Source organism: Schistocerca gregaria, chromosome 3 (assembly GCF_023897955.1).
Source record: "Schistocerca gregaria isolate iqSchGreg1 chromosome 3, iqSchGreg1.2, whole genome shotgun sequence".
NCBI classification, from domain to species: Eukaryota; Metazoa; Arthropoda; class Insecta; order Orthoptera; family Acrididae; genus Schistocerca; species Schistocerca gregaria.
The window spans coordinates 581878411-581901265 of NC_064922.1; the positions used below are offsets into that span (position 1 = coordinate 581878411).

Below are 22855 nucleotides of genomic sequence, written 5' to 3' on the forward strand. Positions count from 1 at the left end.
CAATGGTCTTCTATGCAGGGAAACAACGTCAGGGCCAAGGGTAGTAGTGCCAGCGATGTTGAGGGATGAGGTTTTAAAGGAAGCACATGATCATGTGTTATCTTGTCATAGAGGGTGTAGAGCGACGTAGAGGAGACTGGCAGAGAGGTATTGGTGGAGAGGCAGGAAAGTAGATGTGGATCAGCATGTCAAGAATTGTATACCATATGCTCAGAGAGTAGATTTGAACCAGAAACAGATACTGCTGCAACAACTGCCGGAAGTGATATGTCAATTCCCTATGCTTGGGATCGATGTCTGAGGACTTTTCATTGGGGAACAGATTCGTTCTGACAATAACAGACTACTTTTCGAGGTATTTGGAGGTGGTGGCTATGCCAAATCAAAGGCAGCAATGGTCGCGCAAGCGTTAGTAAACAACTGGATTTTGAAGTTTGGTGAACCAGAGACAAGGGACCAGCTTCATGTTGGATGTAATGAAGGAACTGTGTGAATTGTTGAACGTAAAGAAGTTGAGGACGAGTGCATTGCATCGACAGGCCAACGGAAGGACAGAACGGATACACAGAACAATCAGGAAGATGCTGAGTTTTTATGTGGATTCTCATCACTGTCAGTGGGTCGAGTAATTGAAGCGTATTGTATATGCGTACAATGCAAAAGTCCATACAAATACTGGTTTGTCTCCATATGAGGTAGTGGGGGGAGTGAATGCCATCACCATTTGATTTGGTGAGGCTACAGAAAAGGACCAGTGAACCTGTATACATCAACTCACAAGAACAATTCGTGATGTTTGGAAAAGGGTACAAAAGGCTTTGGAAAAGGAGGAAGACGCAGTAAAGCGAAAAGGAAGTTTATCACAGTATAGAGTGGGGCAATGGGTAATGCTGTCCAGCCCCTATATCAAGGTGTATACGCGGACAAGGAAATAAAATTCCCGGATCTTTCCCGGATTTCCTGGTTAAAAATAGACTTTCTCCCGAATGAAAACAAACTTTTTCCGTGTTATTAAGTGACAGTATATTTTCTCTCGGAACTGTAAAACTTATCAATCATTTGAATGGTTCTGTTTTCATACACGGGCATAGAATTTCCCGGTACTTAAGAAAACTAAAGTCAGGGAAGGAAACTCCTTTTGGAAAGATTTTTGACTGGAGCAACATTTATGCTGCATATTTTCATATTACGAAAGTATAAATTCAAATTCCACCAAATGCCGCATGTTACTTAGGGAACCACTGTAATCAAGATTGCGATGTGCTTTTGTAAGCCAGTCATAGCTCATGTCACGTGATCTTGCCAAGACAATGACAGCAGATATTCAGACCACAGGACATGTGATGTAGTCAGCTAATAACAACATCACTGTTAAGTAGTGCGGACACACAAACAGGAAAAGTTAATGTTTTAAATTAATATACACAGTGTTGCTACAAAAAAAGCAATGCTTTCACATATAATATTGGTCTCTAAGGTTAATAAGCTGCAAGAGAAGCTAAGCTTTCACATATAATGTTGATATATTTTGCATGTGTTACACTTTACGATATATCATGCAAATGTGCCAGTAAAATTTTTAGCCGAGTCCAGTGACTTGTCCTAAAAGTTTTCCCCAAATAAATTAGCTAACACAGAGGAGAGAGAGCTTCCTGTAGCACTACATCAATTTGGTCATAATAACTACATGAATGTCTGATCTTCTGGGCTTGAAATACTTCTAAATGGCTCATCATCAAACGCTCTGTGATTAACGAAATTCATCGTAAATTCTCGCAGATAGTTCAATTTGCGTAAAAGGAAATTTACTTTGAAACTAACGCTTTTCGATCCATCATTTGTAATATTTTTTCGTGACCTGTTAGAAATAGGTTCGTTTCATTAGTCGTCAGAGAGCGCCAGATAACAGGTGCCACCATGCTGTGTCTGCTGCTATGACACAGAAATCCCGTATGTTCGTATGTGTAAAACATTAAAAGATCTTACATTATGTCATAAAAGAAAAACGACATCAGAGGATACTCCAAGAGCATCGGAATTTCATGAACCATACCAAAATGGCACTTTAAAGAGTATACTTAAAGAGCGCATTCGTATGTCCAGATTCCCAATGAAGTATGCCCCAACCTGATATTAAGCTTTTTGGTGTGGGTTTTGGGATGTAAATTTTCTTGGAGTGCCAGTACTGTATTAACTAATTTTTTATTCTTTCTTATGGCATAATGCCATACTTGCTAGAAGATGAAAACATGCACTTGAAATTAGCCAATAGTGTGGAACTAAACACTTTATTTCAAACACATGGACTGCCACAGCATACAAGATTGATAAAACCCAAATTTCTGTAGCAAACCGACAAAAATAACTTCATTGTTAATGCTGCGCATATGTGAATCTGGCAGCTTGGGCACGGCCTTAAAATTTTTCCCGGTTACATCTAGATGCTTACTGCGACTGCTTATACAGCCAACAGCCACATTTATGTAGTCAGAAACGGGAGAAGGTACCACTCATAAGCCTCTCAACTACGCATGCACATGAACTCGTTCAGAACTGCTAAAACGAATCTAATGTAAACAGTTGTGACAATACGCTCATCGGAGGCAATTTGTTGTTATGAAGTATTGCATAGTCTTCCTGAAGCCTTTGACACATTTTGCTGTTGGCAAACGTTTGTATGAACACTATGTTTTGTTGTTGTATATATCACATTTCCTTTGCAATTTATGTTTTATTTTCCTTTTTTTTCTCGTTCACATTTTATTGTTGCACTATTATTCTGCAGTAACAGGATACAGTAATATCCTTTGTTAGAGTATCGATTCTTACCAGTCAAAATTACAAAAATTTAACTGAAAACTGAAACAACGGAAAATCCCCAGAATTCTAAAAAATTCCTGGGTTTTTCCCGGATAAAAAAATTTCCGGGTTTTTCCCGGATCTCCCGGGTCGTATACACCATGTATATGCAAAAACGTAAAATGAAGAAGTTCCTCATGAGGTACCAAGGGCCATACCAAGTTGTTGAAACCACATCTCCCATTTATATTAAGCTTCAGCTGCCAACTAGAAAGATAGTATACCTTGGGCGGTTACAACCATTTAAGAGTTGCCCAGATGTGATTCCAGGTGTGTCACAGGAAGGAAAGAGGAAGAAAGAGAGAGTGAAGAGAGGTGCTAAGCACAGAGAAAACCAAGAAGATAGATTACAGAATGAAGTACTGTATGCTTTGCGATCCAGAAAGTAGTAGAGTATTTGCAGAAGCAAAACATATAGAGCTCAAGGGGAGAGGTTATTTTTATCAATGGAACTAAGTGTAACATAATAGGACCAATCTTCCACTTGCCAGCATCAATTTCAGGAGTAATGCAATTGAATGTTACACAGCCACAGCTATACTGGCTGGAAACCACTTTAGAGTTTTTGCCAAGGCAGAATCTGACCTTGTTAAATCAAATTCTGGAGCCAGGTCTGTTGAGATCCGTAAAACCAGTTCATTTTAGATCAAGAGGGGCGCATATCAGCCGAACAGCTTGTGCAACATGTCGCTCAGTATAGGGAAAAGCAACGGCAAACAACATTCATTTTGAGCACTGCTGTGCCAAGTGTCATCGCAGCCTTAACTTTGTTATGTGTTGTTTTCTTTCTGATCAGGTGGAGAGCTAATTCCAAGAGGGAACCAAGGGTAGTCCAAGTCCCAGTGGATTGGATACCAAGGGCATGAGACAAGTAGATAAGGGGTTGATCGAGCAGTGGTCGCCAATAAGGAATTTTTATGTTTTGTTTCATGTCATGGTTTTAAGGGGCACTAGACCACATTTAAGTTTTCTAGTAGTACGAAAATATGTCATAGGTGCCAACCCAAACAGGGTAAGAGCTAGTTAAGGGTTCTCCTGGGGACTGGGTCTTTCTGAAGAGGGGAATAATGTAGTGGCACTATCATTTAGGATAGGGAAAGTTAGTTTTGTGCAACATTCTGAGCACAAGTCAGTTAGGTGCGGCCCGGATTGCAGTGAGTTACGCATACCAACAGTTGTGAAGTAGAATAGAGGCCACAGGGCCATCAAATTGCTGAAAGAGTATATGTAGTGGTTTTGCATGTCGCAAATCACAGGCAGAAGTGGCCCACTGGCCAACCTAGCGTGTTATGTGTATGTGACGCATAGTGGTGCATATGGCAAAACAAAGGCACACAGCCGCATATAAATAGCCTTCCAGTACATGGCAGATTGCTGTTTCGACCCTTTGAGGCCGACGCGGGGTCTGTAGCCAACCAGCAGTGGGCCATTCCACGACTCGCTACCATGGACAGTTGTCCTGGCTTCCGATACATGCCGGGACATCCCAAGGTGAGGGCCGCAGATTCGGACTCCAGATTGCGGGCGCTTGTTGTTGCCACGCAATCTTAGCCACGCCAACGAGAAGCACGCAGTTAGCTGCCTGCAGCTCACACTTAGAGGCACTGAGTCGGCAGGGTCGCAGACTGCTGAGTCAACTGCCGGCATCCTGACGACGATGTAACTCTGCTGCCTTGCAAGGCCGACTGACAGCAGTGCTTGCACGGGTCGCTGAGACAGCCATTCCGCGCGAAATGGTGTCCTCAGCATTTTGGGACCAAGTGATGCAGATTTAGAGGAATGGGGGCACTGTAGTTGGAAACAATAAATCACTTGGAAAGCTTAGGCAACTCTTAATAATGTGCCTTTTACCTCTTCCCACTACATTTGGTGTTGCTGTTACATTTGGTGGCAGAAGTTTCCACTACACTGGTGATCAGACAGGATGCTTGCATACATGTCACCTGCAGAGTCGTATCTAGACTCATCAGTGTCCCATATCATACTAACTGCACATGCCCCACACCATTAGATAGCTCCCACCAGCTTGAATAGCCCCCATGGATTCATGAGGTTGTCTCCATACCCGTTCACATCCATCCGCTCAATACAATTTAAAACAAGACTCTTCTGACCAGATAACATGTTTCCAGTCACCAACAGTCCAATGTTGGTGTTGACAGGCCCAGGCGAGTCATAAAGCTTTGTCTCATGCAGTCATCAAGGGTAAACGAGTGGGCCTTTGGCTCCAAAAGCCCATATCAATGATGTTTCACTGAATGATTCGCATGCTGACACTTGTTGATGGCCCAGTATTGAAATCTGCAGCAACCTGCAGAAGGGGTTGAGTTCTGTCACACTGAACAATTCTCTTCAATCGTCATTGGTCCCATTCTTGCAGGATCCTTTTCCGGCTGCAGCGATATTGGAGATTTGATGTTTTCCCAGATTTGTGATATTCATGGTGCACGCATGAAATGGTCATACGGGAAAATCCCCACTTCATCACTACCTCAGATATGTTGTGACCCATCACTTGCATGTCAATTATAACACCACATTCAAACTTTGATAACCTGCCATTATACCAGCAGTAACCAATATAACAACTACGCCAGACCCTTGTTGTCTTATGTAGGTGTTGCCAACTGCAGCACCATATTCTGCCTGTTACAAACAGTATGTGATCAAAAGTATCTGGACACCTGGCTGAATATGACTTACAAGTTTGTGGCACCCTCCATCAGAAATGCTGGAATTCAGTATGGTATTGGCTCACCCTTAGCCGTGATGACAGCTTCTACTTTTGCAGGCATGCGCTCAATCAGGTGGTGGAAGGTTTCTTGGGGGATGACAGCCCATTCTTCATGGATTGCTGCACTGAGGAGAGGTATCAATGTCAGTCAGTGAGGACTGGCACAAAGTCAGCATTCCAAAACATCCCAAAGGTGTTCTATAGGATTCAGGGCAGGACTCCAGGCCAGTCTATTACAGGCGAGTTATTGTCGGGTAACCACTCTACCACAGACCATGCATTATGAACAGGAGCTCGATCATGTTGAAAGAAGCAATTGCCATCTCCAAATTGTTGTACCATGATTCGTCACTCCACACAATGTTTTTCAGCTGTTCAATCATCCAACGTTTATGCTCCTTACACCAAGTGAGGCATCGTTTGGCATTTACCAATGTGAAGTGTGGCTTATGAGCAGCCACTCAACCATGAAATCAAAGTTTTCTCACCTCCTGACTATCTGTCATAGTACTTGCAGTGGATCATGATGCAGTTTGGAATTCCTATGTGATGGTCTGAATAGATGTCTGCCTATTACATGTTATGACCCTCTTCAACTGTCGGCGGTCTCTGTGAGTCAAGAGATGAGGTCAACCTGAATGCTTTTGTGCTGTACGTGTCCCTCCACATTTACACTTCAGTATCACATTGGAAGCAGTGGACCTAGGGATGTTTAAGAGTGTGGAAATATCGTGGACAGACATTTGACCCAAGTGACACCCAATCATGTGACCACATTTGAAGTCCATGAGTTCCCTGGAGCGTCCCATTCTGCTCTCTCACGATGTCTAAGGACTACTGTGGTCACGGATATGTAGTACGTGGCAGTACAATGCACCTAATATGAAAAATGTATGTTTCTGGGGGTGTCTGGATACTTTTGATCACATAGTGTATCTCTGTATTTGAAGATGTGTGCCCTTACCAGTTTCTTTGGCACTTCAGTGTAGAAAGAGAATAAATAACACCACAGTGATAGACTGGTACTTCTGCAAACAATGGAAAAAATATGATTTGGAAGCTGAGGAAACAATAATTAGAAATTGTAGTCAGAAGAGAAGTAAAATGAAGTGGGAAGATGTCCAGGAATAGCACAAGTCGGAGAGGAATGACTGCTGCAGAATTTGAAATGGTGGTGGGTAATCTCAGTCTATATCATGCAATACAGGTGACCTGAATGTCCTGTCCTGATAACATTTAAAAATCTTTGTGAATCTACAGAAATGATGTAATGTCTACATTACATTTATGAATCACTCAATTTTGTGTATCATTTTTATGGACTGACAAGATTATCAAGGTTCACAGAAGAGATAAGAGTACCACTTGTATGAACATCCAGAGCTCAGATGGAAACCCAATTCTAAGCAAAGAAGGGAAAGCAGAAAGGTGGAAGGAGTATATAGAGGGTCTATACAAGGGTGATATACTTGAGGACAATATAATGGAAATGGAAGAGGATGTAGATGAAGATGAAATGGGAGATACAATATTGCGTGAAGAGTTTGACAGAGCACTGAAAGACCTAAGTCGAAACAAGGCTTCGGGAGTAGACAACATTCCATTAGAACTACTGACAGTCTTGGGAGAGCCAGTCCTGACAAAACTCTACCATCTGGTGAGCAAGATGTATGAGACAGGCGAAATATCCTCAGACTTCAAAAAGAATATAATAATTCCAATCCCAAAGAAAGCAGGTGTTGACAGATGTGAAAATTACCGAACTATCAGTTTAATAAGTCACAGCTGCAAAATACTAACACGAATTCTTTACAGACGAATGGAAAAACTAGTAGAAGCCGACCTCGGGGAAGATCAGTTTGGATTCCATAGAAATACTGGAACACGTGAGGCAATACTGACCTTATGACTTATCTTAGAGGAAAGATTAAGGAAAGGCAAACCTACATTCCTAGCACTTGTAGACTTAGAGAAAGCTTTTGACAATGTTGACTGGAATACTCTCTTTCAAATTCTAAAGGTGGCTGGGGTAAAATACAGGGAGCGAAAAGCTATTTACAATTTGTACAGAAACCAGATGGCAGTTATAAGAGTTGAGGGACATGAAAGAGAAGCAGTGGTTGGGAAGGGAGTAAGACAGGGTTGTAGCCTCTCCCCGATGTTATTCAATCTGTATATTGAGCAAACGGTAAAGGAAACAAAAGAAAAATTCGGAGTAGGTATTAAAATCCATGGAGAAGAAATAAAAACTTTGAGGTTCGCCGATGACATTGTAATTCTGTCAGAGACAGCAAAGGACTTGGAAGAGCAGTTGAACGGAAAGGACAGTGTCTTGAAAGGAGGATATGACATGAATATCAACAAAAGCAAAATGAGGATAATGGAATGTAGTCGAATTAAGTCGGGTGATGCTGAGGGAATTACATTAGGAAATGAGACACTTAAAGTAGTAAAGGAGTTTTGCTATTTGTGGAGCAAAATAACTGATGATGGTCGAAGTAGAGAGGATATAAAATGTAGGCTGGCAATGGCAAGGAAAGCGTTTCGGAAGAAGAGAAATTTGTTAACATCGAGTATAGATTTAAGTGTTAGGAAGTCATTTCTGAAAGTATTTGTATGGAGTGTAACCATGTATGGAAGTGACACGTGGACAATAAATAGTTTGGACAAGAAGAGAATAGAAGCTTTCGAAATGTGGTGCTACAGAAGAATGCTGAAGATCAGATGGGTAGATCACATAACTAATGAGGAAGTGTTGAATAGGGTTGGGGAGAAGAGAAGTTTGTGGCACAACTTGACCAGAAGAAGGGATCGGTTGGTAGGACATGTTCTGAGGCATCAAGGGATCACCAATTTAGTACTGGAGGGCAGTGTGGAGGGTAAAAATCGTAGAGGGAGACCAAGAGATGAATACACTAAGCAGATTCAGAAGGATGTAGGTTGCAGTAGGTACTGGGAGATGAAGAAGCTTGCACAGGATAGAGTAGCATGGAGAGCTGCATCAAACCAGTTTCTGGACTGAAGACAACAACAACAACAACGACAACAACAGAAGAGCTTCTGTGAAGTTTGGAAGGTAGGAGATAAGGTACAGGCAGAATTGAAGCTGTGAGGATGGGTCACGAGTCATGCTTGGGTAGCTCAGTCAGCAGAACACTTGCCCACAAAAGGCAAAGGACCCAAGTTCAAATCTCAGTCTGGCACACAGTTTTAATCTGCCAGGAAGTTTTAAGATTGGATCTCAATTCAAATCATATTTTTAAACACTGGAAAACAATAACTGTTGCCAGCATCTTGCTCTTGGGTCTGTGAAGGGTGCAGTGTGAACACCATCAAATGCTACATGCCAGGAGCACCCTCCTGATAATTTTGAGCAGTTGCCTTGAGGAAATGTGAATTTACAAAATGCGATCTGGTGACAGATTGGAGATACATACATTGAACACATCAGCCAGGAAAGCTTGAGTAGTAACAATTACATTATTACGAGTGATATATTTGTCAAGAAGTAAACCATAAACATGAAAACATTGTCATACTTACCAAACCAACGTCCTCTGTTGGCTCTAGCACAATCTTACGTGATTCTCTACAGAGAGTTATATAAAACTGTACAAAATCTGTCCTCTTAACCACCTGATGCAGTCCAAAGCACAATGCTATTATTGCCACTGACATCACAAAGAAGATAATAGTGTTCACGCGCTGATCATCTAGCAGCAACTTCGTTATAATGCGATTACTGGACACAAGAAATCCGGCTGCACCTGAAGAATCATTTACAAGTGCAATATCATTTCCACAAAGATACAGGCGAAATAATTCAGTTATTAAGATAATGTTGAAAAAGTGACACGCAAAAGAACTCACAATTTTAGTAGCACATTTGAGAATACTATATATAGGGTGCCAAGAGAAACAGCACAGCATTTGTCAGGAACCACCTGAAAATGGCAGCATGTACGTCTGCCGAAATATTGGGGAGAAATTATGACACTACCCGGTCGGATACCCGAGAACTGTTCAAATTGGAAAAACACTGGGAAAACTTCAGATCACATATCAAGTTTCCAAATGTAGAATTCCACTTAACCAATACTAGAATTTTCAGACTTCCTTCTAACTTCACTCCTTTCCTAACTTATATTTACAGCCTGACCATATTTCTTCCTTCTGTGTGGTCACTCTGACTCACTGTTGTTCCCTTCATTCAGTTTTGTAGCCTCTGTTTTACTTTTCCAGTAAACACTACTCTACATTTGATAAAAACATTCTAAAGCCAAGATTGCACATTTTTAGCAAGTAAAATAGATCACTCCTTCTGTCATCTCAAAATGAGAAAACTCAATCTGCCCTCCATTTCTTTCATACCTCTCACCTTGCCTCATTTTTCTGATTTATTGTTACAGATTTAGTTTTTAAAAAATGCCACTGCCACCAACATGAATGCCATTACATCCCCCCTCCCTCTTTCTCTATTGTTTTCTGTTCATGATAAGACTATTCTCGTCTTTCTTTTTTGAAACATGCCTCGGCAGCCCCTTCAATCTTCATTTCTCTGCCATAGCAATGCTGTCCTACTCCAGCTAATGAAGCAAGACTCAGAACTTATTTATAAATCCTGTCCCAGTCTTAGCACTGTAACTGCCTCTTTATGGTGCACATGGTTGACTTCAGCAAGTTATTTTTCAATAATCATACTGCAAACATTCCCTTGAATGTGTCTATCTAATAAAACAGAAGAATTAAATGTATTAATAAGTCATGAATTAGAAGCTGTATTAAGAATGTGCCTTTCTGAGGGAAGTCTGAAAATTCTGGTATTGATGATAACATAACAAAATCAGTCTCCTTATAAAATTTCTTTTTGGCAGATTACTACTGTAGACCTGGTGGTGCTTTGTGTGAATAGCTATACTCACTAAGGATGGTCTAAAATCAAAAACATAGCAAATAGTGCCCTTTAGAGCAGAAAAATTGAGATTGCAGTAATATAAAATAAAGTCGTGTAATCTATCATGGTAAATCTTACAATAATGACAACAAGTAAGAAAGCCATGGACCAAATCCTGATTAACAAAGATAAATTCACTTGGTCTATGAATGTATACAATGATTCAGTGACTATAAATCTTTAATACTTCTCATTCATTCATTCATTCATTCATTCATCATGTTCTGTATATCCATAAGCAAGGGAAACCATCAGGGGCTGTGGAATAAGCCAAGGTATACATTAACAAAAGACATACTAACTGTAGAAGCTTTACTTGTACATTGTACAAACAATAAGCCATCACTATACTATTATATATAGTATGTTGATAATTATTACTATTATTAATTAAAACACAATTTCATTCAGCTGTGATTAGACAGTTCAAAAGTAATAACAATCAACATACCGTAATATTATATGCAAGCGAGGGTGATAGGACTACAAAAGTCGGAGACATCACTATACCAACACTAATCATTACTGTAATAATAAAAAAATAAAAAAGGGGGAGGGGTAAAGCCTAATCACAGAGTGGTGTATTCCAGTTCACCAAGCAGCTAGGACAGTATATCTATAAAAGGTACACATTTGATACTGGTTTTCTGTGCTCACTACTTCATCTACAATTCATAATGTGGTGTATTTTACCACCAAATGATTTTTTGATGCTCTTGTTAACTCTGAAGATCATGTACCAAGTAAACAAATAATCTTTTCCTTATATTGTTAATACTAATATCAATAATGCAAGTATTCATTCCAAATATTTCTGCCTGCTGGTCCAAACAGGACTTACAAAGTAGTTGGGTCTAATTTGCAGATGTCAGCTACTGATTTACCTTAACAAGAGCTGGAAAGAAAATAAATATGATTCTGAGCCGCACTGGACATAATGTTGTAACAGAAAGAGAACTCTGCGCTCCTATTGGGGCACAGTTTGTGTGTGTGTGTGTGTGTGTGTGTGTGTGTGTGTGTGTGTGTGACCTCTAGCTAAAGAAATAATTTATTCAGAAATCTATAAGAACAAATTCTGTGTCTGACTCTAAAAGCATATACATATAATAGGAAAATATCTGGCAGAGACAAATAATTTAGGACAAATGAGATCGCTCACTGAATAGCACAGCTCTTGGGTTGTCAACAGGCAAACTTACCAGCTTTCAGGTTGACTAAGGTGGATTGAGGGTTGTGCTGGGTGGGCAGATAATGGAGGGGTGGCAGTTGCATAGTCTAGGCAAGTGATACATGGATAATGGAGCTTGTGGGGTGCGGCACATGATTGTAATGCGGAGATGCGGCTGGAAGGGGGTTACAAGACAGAAAGTGTTTAGCAGAAGATATGGGGACATTGTGTTATTAATGGAGATTAGAACCAGAAGGGTTATGGGAGTGAATTACATTTTGCAAAGATAAGCCCCATCTGCATAGTTGAGAAAAGTATGTTAGATAGCCAAAGCCTTGGCGTTGACAATCAACCAGCTATCCACTGTAATCAATGCCCACTGCCAAATGGTGGTCAATTACATTCTAGGAGACAGCTGCTTGGTTGTCATTGCCATGGCTTGAGTTCAATGACTGCTTCACAATCCAGTCTCTCTTGATCCTTCCGTTCACCACCAGCTTTTTTAAACTATGCAGATGGGAGTTATCCTTGCAACACATGCTTCCCTCCCTAACCCTCCTAGCCTTAAACTCTGTTAACAAATTGTACTCATACCGTCTACCAAACAGTTTCGCCTTCTTCTGACTTGTCATCTCCTCCCAATCCATGCCTCCACATCACCTTCATCATGTTCTGCACACTATTGACTCAAATACCAGTGTACCACATACCTAGTCTGTGCACCTGTCACCCCTTTCTCACACATCCTTAGCCAACATATCTGAGCCATTAGCCGCACATCATGAACACCTCTTCCTGCTTCCTGCCATCTCCTCCTCTGCCCTCTCCGCCCAGCACCGCTCCCACCCCACCCTAACCCACCTGTGTGAAATCATTCCCAATAATGTATGTCCAGCCAGTATAATGTAAGAGCACAGGTGTGTGTGTGTGTGTTTTATACTCTAACTCAATAAAAGATTTATTCTGAATATTAGCAAGTGTTTTTTCCCTTTTCTTTGTGCCTGTTGATGACTCAGTGCTTCTGCTATTCACTGACCATTCTTCTTTACACATAAATTATTTCCAAAAGCTTGTACTTATTCATTAATTTGAGTCAGGGGTATACACAAAACATTCTATGATTTTACAGTTTCAGATATGAAAATAGAAGGAATTTGTACTTACATGCAAATACAAAACTGAACTCAAACAATCTTTGTCCAGAAATGAGCAACTGCTACCGCATTTTCTTGTGTACTGAACAATTCCTCTTCTTTCCAAGAATTACAGTAACATAAGCAAAGGGACAGATGTTTCATTTATGTACTTCTCCGAATGCACAAAGTGTTGGCCCTTGCAAGTCTCCCCATTTCATTAGGTTGTTCTTAGTTTTGTGATGCCCATTCATAGCCTGGTCAGTGATCTACACATGTGATCCAGTCAAAGTTGTCTCTGGCAGGTAAGTGTTCTCCTGGCTTTACCCATAATTGAGGATGATTCATTTTGGCTGCCCACACATTTTGTCTGGCTTTCTTGGCTGACGTATTTAGTAAAGACGTTGACCGTAAAAAAAAGCACTTCCTAAATTTCAGTCTGTGCCTTATTTCCCTGCAGTGGATGTAACTCAATTTCTTTAACTTTTTCCTTTTGGCATTTTCAGCTACTTTCTGGTGTGTGTCAGGAGCAGCAACACCTGCCACGCAGTACAACTTATAAACAGTAATTAGCCTTGCAATTTCGTTAAGATCTGTTTTATTTCTTTCATGTGAACAGATTAATATCACACTGGGCAGGCTTATTCACCAGTTGAGAAACAAAGTGCCATAGCAAAAGTACAGATCACTTATGGTTGGGTACTCCAATTACTACCAACTAGTTTCCAGATGACAATGTTTCAAGCTGACATCTTATGTTTAGCATCAAAGCAGTGCTGCAGGTAAGTGAGTGATCTGTCTAAGGTAACTGCAAGATATTTGGGTGTATAACAATGCTCCAGATCAATGCCTTCCCAAATCATGTTCAAATCCAGCAGCATTGTAGTGATTATCAATTTTTATCTGAAAATATTTATTGATGTGAGGGGATCGTTTTTCTAGCTGTTTCTTAACTCTCCAAAAGTGGACAAAACTGTTTGTCAAATAGGCAAATTAAAGTAAGTACTAGATCTGATTATAGCCAGATGAAAAAATTCTACACAATTTTAGGCAATAGTAGTCCTACATTTTGATAATATAAACACTGTGTATTACCATTCAACCAACAATAGTATAATGCAAGCAGATGATAATCTCCATGTAGCAATATTTGCAGGTTATTTTCAATGCGGAAGAAGAGGCTGTATTACTATTTTGAAGTCATAGTGACATGCGATTTGCTGCATATATATATCACAGAAGTTAAAAGTTGGGCTCATAGTGTAGCTATTGTGCACAACATACAGGATTCAAAGCTGGGTCTTTTGCTTACTAGACAGATCCGTTGACCACCATGCCATCCGGACACAACAGTTATCACTACTGTACATACTGTTCTACCATGCCTCCTCTCAGACTCAATTTCTCAGCTTACACCTACTAACTACTGATGTAGTGTCCCTGCTCATTAGCCTCAACACTCTCAGCATCTTGCCAGTTCCCGTAAGAGTTTGAGCTTGGAGTGCTTCTGCACAGAAGGGATCATTGGCCATCATTGCCATAATTATGTATGTGATATCTATTCTTTTGCAGTTGTCTAAAAGAACAGACACCATTTTGTCCTGCAGCCACTATGAATCAATACACAAAGAAATTAAAGACATTAGCTGCCAGTAGGCATTGAGCCTTTACTGACAGACAATATCCTATCCAGCTCATCTATAAACATATCTCCTGTGGCATCATCCAGTGCACATTTCTCTGAACGGTGTAGTTGGGAATTGTGTCTCCAGTATATCCTGCACTCTCACAGTCCTGCTGGCCTAAATCACTGTTAATCTGTTTCCCACTGCCTCTCGCTACCTGTTCTCTTTCCTCTTCTGTTCACACCACTTCTTCCCCATTTAGACTGTGCAGTGCCTTCCCTCACCACTCTTCCTACTTTTCTTCCAAACCATGCAAGCACTCTCGCTCTCTCGCCCCTTTGCCAGCCCCCCCCCCCTCTCTCTCTCTCTCTCTCTCTCTCTCTCTCTCAAATGCTCTACCCTCCACTTTTGTCTTGCTGTACACTGGTGAGTCATCAGTCCTTATCTACCTCCTCCCCATCTCCATCTGCCCAAGCAATTGCTCTCAAGTACAGATAATCAATAATCATTCTCATTGTGGGAGTGTGCAATCGGGTGTATGTGTGGTCATGTGGGTTAATCTATGGACTTTTACTACAGAATATAAATTGGGAAACAGCAGCAGACATTATCAGTACATTTACAAAGCTGCCAGGACTTATTTCTGCATTGTACATGTGTCACTATAAGCGATTAATGCAATGCAAATCCAGTTACAACAAAGTTTCTTGCATTTTGTTGCAGAGAGATTTGAAATGGAACAAACATGTACTGACTATGTGTCTAGATGTTGCTATAATTTTTAGATGTGATGATGGCAGTAGAGCCACAGCTGGTTATCAGTTTTAATACAGCAGCATTGAACCAAGATGTTGCCTTTTATAATATATTGTTCCTTATACACTAAAGCATCAAAGAAACTGGTACAGGCATGTGTATTCAAATACAGAGATATTTAAACAGGCAGAATGAAGTGCTGCAGTTGGCAGTGCCTATATAAGACAACAAGCGTCTGGTGTTGTTAGATTGGTTATTGCTGCTACAATGGCAGGTTATCAAGATTTAAGTGAGTTTGAACTTGGTGTTATAGCCAGTGCATAAGCGATGGGACACAGCATCTCCGAGATAGCAATGAGATTTTCCCATATGACCATTTCACAAGTGTACTGCGAGTATCAGGAATCTGGTAAAACATCAAATCTCCAACATTGCTGTGGCCAGAAAAATATCCTGCAAGAATGGGACCAATGACAACTGAAGAGAATCTTTCACTGTGGTAAAAATGCAATCCTTCCACAAACTGATGCAGATTTCAATACTGGGCCAACAACAAGTGTCAGCATGCAAACCATTCAGTGAAACATTATCGATATGGGCTTTTGGAGCCAAAAGCCCACTTGTTTAACCTTGATGACTGCATGACACAAAGCTTTATGCCTTGCTTGGGCCCGTCAACACTGACATTGGACTGCTGATGACGGGAAACATGTTGCATGTTGAATCTCATTTCAAATTGTATGGGGTGGATGGATGTGTAAGGGTATGGAGACAACCTCATGAATCCATGTACCCTGCATGTGAACAGGGGACTGTTCAAGCTGGTGGAGGCTCTGTAATGGTGCAGGGCATGTGCAGTTGGAGTGATATGGGACCCCTGATACGTCTAGATACAACTCTGACAGATGACACATACATAAGCATCCTGTCTGATCACCTGTATCCATTCCTGTCCATTGAGCATTCCAACGGACTTGGGTAATTCCAGCAGGAAAATTTGACACCCCATGCATCCAGAATTGCTACAGAGTGGCTCCAGGAACACTCTTCTGAGATTAAACACTTCCACTGGCCACCAAACTTGCCAGACATGAACATTATTGAGTGAATCCTGGATGCCTTGCAACAAGCTGTTCAGAAGACATCTCCACCCTCTAGTACTCTAACAGATTTATTGACAGCCCTGCATGATTCAAGGTGTCAGTTCCCTCCAGCAGTGCTTCATACTTGCCACATCATATTGCTTCACTCCTGGATACTCGCGTGGACCCTACACAATATTAGGCAGGTGTACCAGTTTATTGGCTCTTCAGTTTATAAATACAACACATTGTACCTGCAGTGATCTTTGAAAGTCATAAATGTAAGCAATCCCAGTTTACTGCTTGCTACGACAATTTTTTTGCATATCTCAAATATTGGTCCTTAATCCAGGAAACTTTGCAGCAGTCCATAAGGTTGTCAGAACCCAAAACAGAGCTATTAGAATTCTTACAGGTGGACACAGATAGATAGTTATGTATTCCATTGTTTAAAATACTGAAACTGCTATGATTGCCTGAGATTTACATCAAGACATAATAATGTATATCAATACCGTAATGTAATGGGGGATGATTGTGATATGAGGAAAAATGGTAAAATAGTGCAACAATACAAGATTAAAAGGAAACTTGCATGGTATAGCAAGTAACATAAATTTGTGTCAGTAAGGTACATGCTGTACAGGAATAAAACTTTTCAACAAAGTGCCACAAAACATAAAATGTATAGTAAATAACATTGGTTTTGGAATATCTACTAGGGCAGTGGTTTCCAACCTTCCTTAGACCACCATCCCTGAGTATGGGTTCTAAAACGCATTTTTAAGAGCTATAAGCACTACTTTAAATTTGTTGGTGGTATGAGTGTGTATAATAATATTTAGCTAGCATAGACTATTAACTGGACAAGGGTTCCAAACCATTAGTCAAACATCGTAATGAAAACTCAATATGAACAACAGCAATAGTAAGCTATGCTTGACAAACATGAACATCAAAAATAAAAAATGAAATCAAAGCAGCTACCACAAAGCACAGGACCATATAGAAAATTAATAATCTCGGCAGTATCAGCATTCATATTACAGTCAGTCTGCACATCTAAAACAGTCTTGTATATTATTGGATGCCAACAAAACATATGATATGCGTGATGGAGAGGCATCTCGGCAAATTAGTAACAGGAGGAGAGCACAAACTGGATGACAACTAGTCATTTGTTTATAACAATATTGTAATATTTAAAAAATACATTTACCATCTTCAAGGGCAAGTCAATTAGATTCAGACTGATTATAAATATATTTCTCTTAACCTTTGACACTTTTTAATAATTGAATATCACACCTTGCAAATTTAAACATTTCTGAATAGTGAATGCTTTCGTAGTCCAGTCACCTAGAGTTCTACCTTGTTTAAATCTGTCAAACATCTGTTTCTTGTGTCACACCTGTTTGTGGCATAATCATCATCTTTGTTCACACTGCTGCTTAAGGTAATCTCAATTATTGCTGAACTCCCCAAAAAAGTAACCTACACAAAGTTAGTTAGTTACATGTTCCATGGATTATTCTCCACAATAGATCACAATGCTGTGGAAAGAGTCATTTTACATTCACATTGCAAATTAATTTCTACATATGGTTACATTCTGAATATTTCTAAGAGCTTCTCTCTCTCTTTTCAAAAAGAAAAACGATATACACATGTTAGTCTTTCCTACACACCACCTTTTCCAAATTACAGTATCAGAAATACTTCTACAGAACTGAAGGAGTTGTTGTCAAGGTGAAACTTTATCAGTTTGTTATCAAATTTTACTAAGTTGTCTTCCAAACATTTATATCACTGGATAAGCCATCAAAAATTTTTGTTGCGGCAATTTGCACCATCTTCTTTTTTTTTGCTAAAGACAACCTTAATATGGGGTAATGAATGTCATTTTTAGTTCTGGTATTGTAATTGTGTGCCTAATTGTTCCTTTTGACCTGTAGAGGATTATTTACAACAACTTCTTGAGGGAATAAATATACTGTGATGCAGCAGTCAGAATGCCTGCCTGACTCCTGAAACAGATGTCTACAAGATGATCATGGGTGAACGCCACATACAGTACGACCCCGCTTTTACTTTCCCGGAATTGACGTTTTCCCGCCGTTTACGACATTTTTTTTTGGTCCCGTCAAATTTCCTATGCCCACAATGCTAATTTGCACCTGATTTTGCGTCAACATAACTATAATTTTCCCGCGATTTACGCATACGAAACAATGTCTGTGGAGAAAATATGATGCTTGCATAATGCTAGCAGTCCAGTAGTGTTTACAGATATTAAGTGGTTAAGTTTCTTGACATCTAGGCACTCTATTCACCGGATCTGAACGGGTAAACGAGTAAAAGTTGTAACAATTCGTGCACATTTCCCGCCGCTGCCTAGCTCTACGTGGCCTAGTGGCTGATGGGAGTAACTAGTTTAGTTCGAATGAAGATATTATGACCAATGACAACCATTTTCAAACTGTCTCTACTGCGCAAATATAGTTTCGTGATTGTTGTGATTATCGTGAAACCTTTGTCGAATTGTGTTACGGCGTATGGACACTTGGAGCGCTAGTTGGCACCGTCATTCACGTTGTGTTGCTCAATTGATTTAGGTGTAAACAGAGCGCCGGTTACATATTGTATTCAATATTCATGCTGAGCAAAACGTATTTCGAGAATTTTTTCTCGTTGTCAAGTGCAGCATTTACCTATGTATTTTTTGTGATGTTACATAAACAATGTGAGAGATAGTTAACATATTTGTGTGGTTTCCCACATAACTGATAAGTCACAGTACCTGATAACCTCAAAAAGACGAGTACAGTGCAAGAGACGCAGAATAACACATATTCAAACATTATACAAAATTCTTATTTACATATTTGCTCTTGCGAACGAGAAAAAATTACCGAAGCGCGTCATGATAAGTATGAAAAATACGTAACTAGTGCAGTATTTCACTATTTAAATAATGAATGACAGCTGCAGGCTTTCCAAAAACGTCTATTATGACGTTTGAAATTAAAAATTCTCGAAACGTGTCGTTAAGCATGGCTGTGAGCACTATGGGACTTAACTGCTGAGATCATCAGTCCCCTAGAACTTAGAACTACTTAAACCTAACTAACCTAAGGACATAACACACATCCATGCCCGAGGTAGGATTCGAACCTGCGGTTGTAGCGGTCGCGCGGTTCCAGACTGTAGCGCCTAGAACCGCTCGGCCACATGGCCGGCCGTTAAGCATAACAAAATACGTAACAAGTGCAGTGTTTCAGTATTTAAATAATGAATGACAGTTGCAGGCTTTTCAAGAACATCGATTATGACGTTAAGTCAAACGTTTCCACTTCCCAGACAGTTATCAATTCCAGTTACACCAGCGGTTTTTATTAGATAATAAACCATTATTAGATAATAAAAATGCCCCTGTCAAGTCTTTTGATGCCTGTTATGTTATGTACATACACCATACATAAAGTGCAAGGAGGGTATCCTATACGTAACTTTTACAGCTTAAAACATTATTTCCCCGCCTTTTACACCCGCATTTTACACCATTTTTTTTGAAGTCCCTTGAAAAGTGTAAAGGCGGGGTTTCACTGTATTATTCTTACAGCACATTTTTGGGCAATGAAGTCATTCATGTGGACAGACAGCTTGTTGGCTGTCATGCCCACATAGAATGCAGTGGATTGGTTGCAGCTTAGCTTGTAGATCACATGACTGGTTTCACAGGTAGCCCTGCCTTTGATAGGATAGGTGATGTTAGTGATCGGACTGGGGTAGGTGGTGGTGGTAGGACTTATGAGGCAGGTTTTGCATCTAGATCTATTATAGGGGTAGGAGCCACAAGGTAAGGGGTTGGGAACAGGGGTTGTGTAAGGATGGACAAGTATGTTGTGTAGGTTTGGTGGACGGCAGAATACCACTGTGGGAGGGGTGGGAAGGATAGTGGGCAGGACATTTCTCATTCCAGGGCACAATTAGAGGTAGTTGAAACCCTGGCAGAAAACGTAATTCAGTTGTTCCAGCCCTGGGTGGTACTGAGTTACTGGGGGAATGCTCCTCTGTGGCCGAAGGATGGGACTTTGGGAGGTGGTTGGGCAGTGAAGTCATTCATTCGGACAGACAGCTTGTTGGCTGTCATGCCCACATAGAATGCAGCAGATTGGTTGCAGCTTAGCTTGTAGATCACATGACTGGCTTCACAGGTTGCCCTGCCTATGATAGGATAGGTGATGTTAGTAATCGGACTGGAGTAGGTGGTGGTGGAAAGGTAAGGCATGCTGTGGACAAAGGCTCCACCACTGTTGTTTTGAACCACAAGGATTATCTGGTAGAAGGGCTCCACCAGCTGTCAGATACTTCCAATCACAAACCTTGCCAGTGATCCAATTCCAGAAATCTAGCTGAATCTCCAGTCACTACTCAAATCCTTAGGCCCATCCCAGAACTTCTCCCAGGAGTCCATCTCTCTACTCACCCCTACCACTCCCCTCACTCCTACCTTCTACATGCTTCCTAAAGTCCATAAACTTAACCATCCAGGATGCCCCATTGTGGCCAGTTACTGTGCCCCAACTGAGAGAATCTCTGCTGTCGTAGACCAACACCTTCAACCTGTTACCCGGAACCTATCCTCCTATATAAATGATACCACCCACTTCCTCCACTGATTCTCCACAGTTCCTGTCCGTTTACCATACGGTGCCCTGTTCATCACTATTGATTCTACCACCCTATACACTGACATTCCTAACGCCCATGGCCTTACTGCTATTGAATACTACCTTTCCCAACACCCAACAGATTCCAGACCAACAACAAGATTCCTAGTCGCCATAACCAACTATATCCTCACTCACAATCACTTCTCATTTGAAGGCATTAGCTACAAACAAATCTGGAGTACAGCTATGGGCACCTGGATGGCTCCACGCTACACCAACCTATTCATGGGGCATCTAGAGGAATTCTTCCTAGAACCCCAGAATCATAAACCCCTAACCTGGTTCAGATTCACTGATGACAACTTTGCGATCTGGATCGAGAGTGAGGGCACACTATCCACATTCCTCCAGAACCTCAACAACTTCTCCCCCATTTGCTTCACCTGGTCCTACTCAACCCAAGACACCACCTTCCTAGATGTTGACCTCCACCTCAAAGATGGCTACATCAGTACCTCTGTCGATATCAGACTTACTAACCACCAGCAATACCTCCATTTCGACAGCTGTCACCTGTTCCATACCAAGAAGTCCCTTCTGTACAGCCTAGCCACCTGTGGTCGGTGCATCTGCAGTGACAAGCAGTCCCTCTCAAATATACCGATGGTTTCACTGAAGCCTTCACAGACCACAATTATCCTCCCAACCTTGTACAAAAAGAAATCTCCCATGCCATATCTTTCCAGTCTCTCACCATCTCGCAAAGTCCCACCATCTGGCCACAGAGGAGTATTTCCCCATAACTCAGTGTCACCCAGAACTGGAACAAATGAATTATATTCTTCGCCAGGGTTTCGACTACCTCTTGTCATGCCCTGAAATGAGAAATATCCTGCCCACTATCCTTCCCACTGCTCCCATAGTGGTATTCCACCATCCACCGAACCTACACAATATACTCGCCCATCCTTACACAAACCCTGCTCCCAACCCCTTACCTCATGGCTTCTACCCCTCTAACAGACCTAGATCCAAAACCTGTCCCATAGATCCTCCCACCACCACCTACTCCAGTCCGATCACCTATCCCATCAAAGGCAAGGCTATCTGTGAAACCAGTCATGTAGTCTACAAGCTTTGTGTGTATTGCTGACGAAGGCCTTAATGGCCGAAAGGGTGCTATGTTATTTATCCTAACTAACTGTGGATCATGATCAGAGAGAGTATTTGTTACTGCATAAACAGTTATCTTCTTGCTTTGAGCTTCATCAAAGAAAATATTATCAATTAGGATCCTACTGTCTTTATCCACTCTTGTAGGAGAATTAATTACTGAGGCCAAATTGGAGGATCCAAGTAAGGTTTCCAGATAATTTTTTCTATCAGAATCTCTTGGAAAATCTATATTGAAAGTCACAGTAAGGAATCCAGGTTCCTCATAAATAGTTCAAAATTTCCCAGTGGGGATCTATAATACACAATTAGAAGGGAAAAATTTTGCAGTATTAATTCACAAGAACACACTTCTATGTGCTGATCACTACAAAATCTACTTGTCTCAGCATTTTTGAACTTGTTTTCCATCTTAATGATATAATAACTCCTCCTTTTCCCATGTAATTTCTGCACAAATAAGCTGCAATACCGTAATCTTTTATATGTAACTTATCTAACCCTGTGAATTTTCCAAGCAGAGAAGCTCTTCTATGTTACTACTTAATCCTCTAATATTTTGATGAAATAAGCTAAGCTTTTCTGTGCATTATTAAGTATTTTGTGGCATGTTTCATTTTTTTCACTTTTTTCAAAATGGATGCCTGAATCGTAATTCTAAACTAAAAAGGGTGTCACCCTGACATCAGTAACTT

At 40.7% G+C, this 22855-nt stretch overlaps 1 protein-coding gene across 1 annotated transcript in view; it reads right to left on the reverse strand.

Moving 5' to 3' along the window:
- Nucleotides 1-22855, reverse strand: part of LOC126354570 (equilibrative nucleoside transporter 4) — a 173037-nt gene that overhangs the window by 130525 nt on the left and 19657 nt on the right. The window contains exon 5 of the mRNA XM_050004315.1: nt 9137-9360. Coding sequence (XP_049860272.1) covers nt 9137-9360 — 224 coding nt within the window. The remainder of the gene's footprint in view (nt 1-9136; nt 9361-22855) is intronic.